The 8,515-nt window shown below is 35.9% G+C and overlaps 1 protein-coding gene across 3 annotated transcripts in view; it reads left to right on the top strand.

Moving 5' to 3' along the window:
- LOC108363541 (apyrase) overlaps positions 1-8,515 on the top strand; it is a 113,314-nt gene that overhangs the window by 90,917 nt on the left and 13,882 nt on the right. Inside the window, exon 9 of one of the 3 annotated variants that reach the window (XM_017616933.1) lies at positions 409-611. The exons of the other annotated variants lie outside the window; for them this stretch is intronic. Within the exon in view, the coding sequence (XP_017472422.1) occupies positions 409-508 (100 nt within the window). The 3' untranslated portion in view covers positions 509-611. Of the gene's footprint in view, positions 1-408; positions 612-8,515 lie in introns of those variants that run through there. 3 annotated transcript variants of the gene reach the window in all.

Genomic DNA, 8,515 nt, shown 5'->3' with positions numbered 1-8,515 from the left:
ATATATATATATATATATATATATATATATATATATACGTATTTATATACATATATATATACATATGTACATTAGGGTGGTCCTTAAAATATCAAATGAACGATTCTTTTCAGTCTCGTCCCTCAATCGGCAATACCACGGTCACAGATATCACATAAATTTCCGTCCTGATTGGAGACGGTTAAGACGTCTTAATAAATAAGGTAATCTGAACCTAGACCCCTTTGTGCCACTCCTTAACCGACTCCAATCGGGGCCAAAATTTATATGTGATATCTTCGACTATAGTAGCATCGACCTAGGGGTTGGGGTTTGGGAAATTTGATGTAAAAATTCGTTTCCTACATCTAAGGACCACCCTAATGTACATACATTTTAATTAATAAATATTAATTGTGAAAATTGTAGGAAAGAAATGAGGAGCATCGATGCCTTGTTGTCATATACCCGGATTATGAGTCCTATCTATATAGGAAGAGAAAAGCGTATAACAGTAATAGGTCTCTAAACGGCGGTTTATCTTGTCGCATACAAATGCATATGTCTAAATATATTGCTTACATTCCAACTTTACAAATAAATATAAATATGCAAATATGAATAAATTTTTTATCATTTAACTCTTTTTCCTTGCTTTAAAATTCCCAATGTATGTGTCAGGCTAAAATATTTACGATGCCAATTGAAACATGATGAGTAGTCAAATCTTTCTCCGAGGATGGTTAGGTTAGAAGCGAAGCTGTTGTCAACAGATTACTCAGTGGGCGTGTCCTAAAATTATGACATATCGAATAGGTATTTAATAGCACCAGAGTAAAAACAACAAGATACATATCGTCACCTTAATTCACAAAGACCTTAACCAACACTTTTTTTTCGAAACTGCGTTTTTCACAGATTTTGGTAGAATAAATTAAAATAAACCTTCACTAAAAATGTGAATGGGTTAGTACCAAAAACAACGGATTTCTACAAAGTTTGAAGTTTGGACTTACATATATTGTTTTTGTTAGATAGTAAGCTGTTTTGTGCAAAAAAAAATAATAATAGACAGTAAACAAACAACGGAAAAATAGCCGTAACTGGTAAAAAGGTGGTGTCTTTATTGTTACTGTAGGTAACAAAGATAAATTTTGTAAAGAAAATTTAAAAAAATACTCGAATTTACACAATAGGAATATTGTACTTCGTATACTCAAGAATTTTCTACCACAATTGAACTACGCCAACGATGCAGACAAGTGTGCACGCCGCATATTCGCGAGGTCGCGCCTTCAGCAGTACCGCTATTTTCCTTGGCAAATTTGATAGAAAATCAGCTATTTGCGTGACGTCAACAGAAATGATTTGTTCTCGTACAGTAGTTATGATAATTGTAATAGTAAAATTTGCTTGCGTAAAATTGGCGTAAAATAGTTACTGCTGATTTCTACTAGCATGGCGTGTCTTTGTTCATCTTTATAAAATACGCTCTTATAATATAAATTTATAAAAACGGTAATAAACGGCTATGAAAATGATTTTAATTTTTATTATTGGGGTATTGATAACGGGGTCATAAGTGTCGTATTGTTGTATGTCGAATACTATAAACGCCTAAAAAATATATTAAGAGGGTTCGCAAAGTACTATCAAAGTCATATTATGAATTTACACTTACGACACCGTTGTGAATTTTACTTTTTCGAGCTCTGGGGTAGCGATGATTGTTTTAATTTAATATCAAAAAATTGTTTCGAATTATTACCAGTACTCGCAAGTTTTTACTGAAAATCCATTCAATAACTCAAAAAATTTGTAGAGAGAGCGAACTCGAGAGTGTAACAACCCGAGAGAGCTGCAAATGTATCCAAGTAAAAATTTTACTAGCAGGAATTCGCAGTATTAAAAAATAAGTGTAAACAAAGTGTTTAGGAGGCCCAGTTTTAAGGTCGAGTAATCAGCGCTTGTGCTGCTGAGCGAACGTTCCAAAATCTGCTATTCAATAGCTTGTTTCGTATGGAAAAAGGTTTCACAATGATAAAAGGTGTATTCGCGTATTCTTCCAGTAGAAAACTCAGCAGCAGCAAAATTGTAATGAATTTTTATCTGATCTCTCTCAAAGATAGAAATGTTAGCAAAAGTACGAGAACGCAAAACCAGCAAAAACTTCAAAGTTTTTAGTACAGCTGATCGAAATTTTGTTTACATACAAAAGCATAAAACAGAAAACATGAAAAGAATGTAAATTAAAAGTTTTCCTAAAGCAATTTGCTAATCAAACAGGAGTAAATAAGTATTTGCTTTCTTCCGATACATTTGCAGTTCTAATAAGTTATTTCAAACTTAAAAATTATAATAATAAATCTAAATCTAAATCAAGGCGAATAATATAAGGTGGTATCGATTAAACAAATACAACAATTACTTGTATTTTGTTTTTGCTTTTAGCGGGCCATTGACAGATTTCAGCTATTCTTCCCCGAATGAAAAAGGGCGACAGAAAATACAAACACTCTCACGTTTTCACTCACTCGCTAACGAAATACAAAATTTTGACAATCAAACGCTACTCACAGCTGATGAAATAACACCACCTTATATAAATTCGCCTTGATCTAAATCGAAAATAAATTTCCATATTTTCATAAATTGAAAACAGATGACTTTGATCAGCTGTTTTTCTTGCTGGCAATTGGCTGCTGGCAAAAATTTTTCCAGCAGAAACCATGACACAAAAAAGAAGGTAGTTTCATTGTCACTTTTCGGGCGCCATATTAATTAGATGACAACTAAGCAGATTGTGACATTTCATGCTCCCATACCTAATCCTCAAAAATCATTTTTTTTGCATAAAAATAATAATTTACAAAATTGAAAGAACCATTTTCTTCGATTTGAGCAACAAAGAAAATTTAATTTTATACATCTTAATATTTACAAAACAAACGCCCAATGCCTTCTGTGAAATTAAAGACCGGCAAATATGTTGCCCACCGCGAAAATTATTATAAAATTTTTTTATTATACAGCCAATCATCCAAAATAATTTTGATGTGCTTTGCAAACGCTAGCCCAAGTAAGTCTTTATTTTCGGAGCTTCGTGATATCATAGAATTGTTTCTAATATATGTAGTTAGGGACGATGATATTACTAGACTTTTTCGCATTAATTTTTATTAAGATATACGCAAATGCGTTCCGATCGAGCTGAAGATTATGACAAAATGAAACATTACGTACAACAGAAAAAAGCTAAACGTCAAATGCGAACATCAAAGAGTTAGTGAATTCAAAACAATTTCGCAAATCATTTATACATAATCATTTATACATAACAATTTTCATCATTGCAACTTGTCGACATTCATAAGACACGTTGGTAAGTTGCGATGGCGATCCGAAAATTTTTTCTACAAGTTTCGCGAACCAACTTATTTTGTATATAAAACTTACTGTAAAATATGACGAAAGAATATTTAAAAATATTAGGTGCATTTTGTTGTAAGCGAGCGACAAAAGAACGCTCAACTCGGGTAAGATTTCATTTTAGCTACTTAAGCAACCCTGTTGGTAGCTGTCAAGACACATGGACTAGTTTAACGGGATTTCGATACAAAAACCAATTTAAATGAGTAATTAATCGAGGTATTTGCGTAATATATATACTTATTTAAAATATAAGTCACGTATATAAGGAAACAAGAATTTCCCTCTACTTTCCCATTAACAATTCACAATAGAGCAGTTTTTTCACTTAACAGCACTATTCTTAAGGTCGCGTATTTTTCAACCGACCTGGCTGAACTCGGATAAATAGCCGAGTTTGTGTTGTTGCTTTGAGTGTATTCCGTCATTTAAGCGAGTGTTTTTTTGTAGCTCGCTTGCAAAAGAATGCACCTATTATAAAGACATGTACATTAGGGTGGTCAAAAAAAAGTAAATCCGAATTTGAATACTATCACCCCCTGGGATTGTCCTATAACGAAAAAATATTCACCTATTTTTTCAAATTTGAAATCAAAAAATATTTAGAGGTCGCTCGAACCGTCAAAGTTTTCCATGTATTTTATATGGGGGAAAAACAACTTTTCGTTGAAATGCTTTAGAATTCTTAAAAATCTATATTTTTCGATTGGAAAACTCTGGTTCTCTTCAGGAGACCTACAATAATAATACCCAATTGTTTATTTAACCATTTTTTAGTACTAAAGATTTTTTACTTGTCCCCCAATGCATTTTCTGGGGCTTTCGGTGGACCTATAAAATATAGTTACTATAAAAAATGGTTAAATACATAACAGGTTATTATTATTGGAAATCTCTTGAAGAGAAACAGAGTTTCCTGATCGAAAAATGTTGATTTTCAAAAGTTCTATACCATTTCTACGAAAAATGCATTTTTTTTTTTAAATAAAATACATGGAAAGCTTTGGGTACTTTGAGCGACCTGTAAATATTTTTTGATTTCAAAATAAAAACGTAGGGGTATATTTTCCTTCTTAAAAAAGCTTTGTTTAATCTTAGTGGCTTAGAAAAGAAACTAAAAATTTAGCTGTTTATTTCCTGAGTGCAAAAGCACGAAATACATATACAGCTCTTGCGAAGTTTGAATTTTCTCCTTCCAAAATTTTCGGGGAAAATGCTACTTCCTGGGAGTTAATTATTGGAGGATTGCTTTCTCGGGAGAAACAAATTCCCGAAGAACAAACTTTCTGGGAGTATTCAGAATTGCGCTGTATGTATGTATGTCAAATCGAGCTTTCTGTTACTACTTTTTGTCTATTTCCGCGGAGCACGTATGTATGAAATTTCACTTTCAACTGTGTAACCAGACATTTGTATGCGCATAAAAATATTAAGGACTTGAAAAATATAATAAAAATTAAAAAGTTAAATTAAAAAATTAAAAATTAAAAGCGTTTTACTTCAATCGTGCTAGCGAAGCAGGCAATGGCACTGAATATTCTACGAAATTATAGAGAAAATGCTGACACACATTTTTCTGATATATTTTCAAAAGTTACCGATATCGCTAAGGAATTCAATTTTAACATTGTCCTTCCTCGGAGAGCGAATATACAAACTTTTCGGGTTAATTATTATTGAAGGAAAAAAAGCAGCGGAAGCAGAATATTTAAATATTTTAACTTTCCATGGAATAACTGCAACCGGTAATAAAATGTTTGGAAATATAAGTAAATTCATATTATTATTCTTGCCGCACTCACATGCTTTGTTGAGCGCGTTTTTTCCGTACTGAATTCAACGAAAACTAAGATTCGAAATAGGATGAGTTTGGAAAGCGTTAATTTAATAGTTCGAATAAAGTGTTATATGAAGGCTAAAAGTTTTTGCTCCAAAACGTTTCCAATATCCAGGGAACGGATTTTTAGGACCTAAAAACCTATAAAAAAGGCAAAATAAAATAACGAAATAGGCCGGAAAAGGCAAAATAAAATAGCAAAAAAGGCAGGAAAAGGCACTAGGTATTGCAAAGAAGGCAAAAAAAGGCAAAAGAAAATAGCGAAAAAGGCAGGAAAAGGCACTAGGTATTGCAAAGAAGGCAAAAAAAGGCAAAAGAAAATAGCGAAAAAGGCAGGAAAAGGCAAAGGCAAGTATTGCAAAAAAAGGCAAAATAAGGCACTAAAAAAGACAGAAAATACGAAGAACAGTCAAAAAATATATTTATTTTAGAAATGTTTATATTACAAGTAAAAAGAGAAAAACTATGAACTAGTTTCATTATATGAAAAATTTGTACTTTTGAATCTTTGACTATTTTATCCTTTCGAGTTTCTAACTCATAAAACTTTAATCTGTATAGTTGTAGTAACATTGAACCACAAGATGCATTTTGAAGTTTTCTGGCAACATTTTCATTCGATTTTCGCGAAGAAAAACCTTGAATGTATTAAATGTGAGCTCGACGTAAGTTGATACAAGTGGAGCCCAATTTAAATATGGAACGTTTGAAACGTTCATATTATCAGGAATATGGGCGTTTTCCTTGCCCTTTACAATTTTATCCACACCCCTTATTGTCTCCAAGCCTACGTTAGCTGAGAAAACGGCTTTGAATTTTTTCAACACCAATTTGACAAGAGGTCCCTGCGCTTCTATAAGCCGCATGGGCATGCGTATATTTTTTAATCTTAAAAAAAAAAATTGTAAATGCTATAATCACTTTTTTAAAGTTAGAAAAGGCAAAAAAGGCAAATATCTTAAAAAAGGCAAAAAAAAGGGAAATTTCCATAAAATCCGTTCCCTGGAATCAGTATGTTATCAAGGTTGAATAGCTCAATATATGACAACAACAGACATAAATGTAAATTATTCAAACACAATAAATAGGTGATTTTAAAGAAATTGTGGAATAACTGATCTCGCCTTATTATAGGTTAGGTTAGGTAAGGTGGCAGCCCCGTGTAACCGGAGCTCACTTAGACAATATAAGATTGTCCTTTGTGATACCACAATTTGGAACGGCCCCCGAAACTTTATCGCTAAAACGCTCCGAGCCGATTATGTATTTACTAATAAGGCTGATCTCAATGCTCCAGAGCTCCTCGGGGCTATTTAGAAAGTAAGAGCCAAAGAACTTCAACCTTAGCCTTGCAAACGCTGGGCACCTAAGAAAGTAGTGTTGAGGTGATTCTACCTCGTCCTCTTCCAGGCAACTGCGATATAAGGGGTCCGGTAGAATGTTCAGCCTTACTGCGTGAATACCGATAGGACAGTGACCCATTAAAACCCCCACCAGAAGTGAGAGCTGTGGCTTTGTGAGTGTGAGGAGTGCCCTCGACCGCCCCCGGTCCACCCTCGGCCAAAAGGACCTTACGATCGCGCATGTCATGGTATTCGCCCAGCGTTCGCTGAGCTGACATGAGGCCCATCTATCCAAGAGTGTGCCGCAAGTGATCAATGGCACCCCCAGCCGCTCTTTATCCGGTGATAATGTTTCGCTGTGACCCGGAACCCAAATAAGCCCGATGCAGAAATAATCCGACGCGGCTGAAAGAGAGAGCAGACATTCCTTAACCAAGTTAGAGCGCATCTCTAACGAACTCAAGGCCCTGATAGCCGCTTGTTTATCAGAATATACGCTCACTTCCCTGACTGTTATAACGCTCCTTAGCAGTGAATCCACCGCCTCCTTGATAGCAGCTACTTCCGCCTGGAATACACTGCAGAAGTCCGGGAGCCTGAACTTAGTGCTGATGGAGAGCTCACGACAGAAGACTCCTCCACCAACCCCGCCTGTAAATGAGCGATATGTTCTCAATCAGAAATTGAAAATATTAAAAAATAAAATAAAAGGAAAAAAGTATTAAATAAAATGTTCCAAAAAAAAAAAATAAAAATTTTTTTTGAAGGCCAACAACACGAGGTGTTCCCAAGCGGTCCCCCATCTACGTACTAACCGCGCCCGACGCTGCTTAATTTCGGTGATCGGTTGAGAACCGATGTATTCAGCGTGGTATGGTCGTTGGCAAATTTTGCTTGCCTAAAGTCTTATACATATGTGAATGAATATTGAATAAATGGCTAAAGTATGTGAAAGCAACAATAACTACCATCTATGTATTTATAATGTCCGTATTTGAGTCCTCCACTTGCAAACAGCGTTATGTGATTTTATAATAGAAAGCCATAAATTTGAAAAAACGTCTACGACAACAAGTAACATTTAAATTGAATCTTTTTTATTCCCAACGGGGCCAGAAGCGCTCCATTAGTTCCATTGGAGCGCTCCATAATCAGCAGTAAGCGCTCCCTTCCTATTTTTACACTTCATTGTATTTTAACATTGTGTGTCATTGGGAAGAAGCGCTCCCTTGCTGCTCCCAAAGAAGCCCTTGGTAAGCGCTTCAAGTAAAGCATTTAAAAAGCGATGTATGCAAATATGCGACGACCCAGAGAAGGGGTGAGAGAAACCGTCCCTGCGGGGTGCTCCTGCTCACCATACGAGGCAAGCAGGCGCTGCCCCAGACAGCCATGACAGTTCTGTCACGCAGCAAAGCCTAATGAGACTGACCTCAACCCCAAGCTTATCCATCGACCTAACTATTGCATCCGGAAGGACATTATTAAAAGCCCCTCGATATCGAGGAAGGCACCTACGGCAAAGACCTTGTGAGTGAAGGCTTCCTCTATACACCTCACAATTGTATGCAGAGCAGTATCTACCGACCTTCCTTTACAGTAAGCATGCTGAGCTCTAGATAGGTGATCTCGAAGAACCATGATCCTTATGTGCATGTCAACCAGCTTCTCCAACGTTTTCAGCAGAAACGATGAGAGACTGATCGGCCTGAAGTCCTTGGAGGCAACATGAGAGCTCCTTCCGGCCTTCGGGATGAACACCACCTTGACGAACTTCCAACCCCTGAGAATGTAAACATATCTAACGCAGCTCGCGTAGATTGGGGCTAACCAACGGCATGACACCTCCGCCGCCTTTTGCAGCTGCGCAGGTATGATGCCATCGGGTCCTGGGGATTTGAAGGGTTTGAACGAGTTAATCGCCCACGCC

This window comes from Rhagoletis zephyria, unplaced genomic scaffold (genome assembly GCF_001687245.7).
Source record: "Rhagoletis zephyria isolate East Lansing unplaced genomic scaffold, Rhagoletis_zephyria_1.1 Rzeph_scaffold_01300, whole genome shotgun sequence".
Taxonomy (NCBI): domain Eukaryota; kingdom Metazoa; phylum Arthropoda; class Insecta; order Diptera; family Tephritidae; genus Rhagoletis; species Rhagoletis zephyria.
The sequence above is the reverse complement of the archived record's forward strand: the minus strand, read 5'-3'. Positions and strand labels throughout refer to the sequence as shown.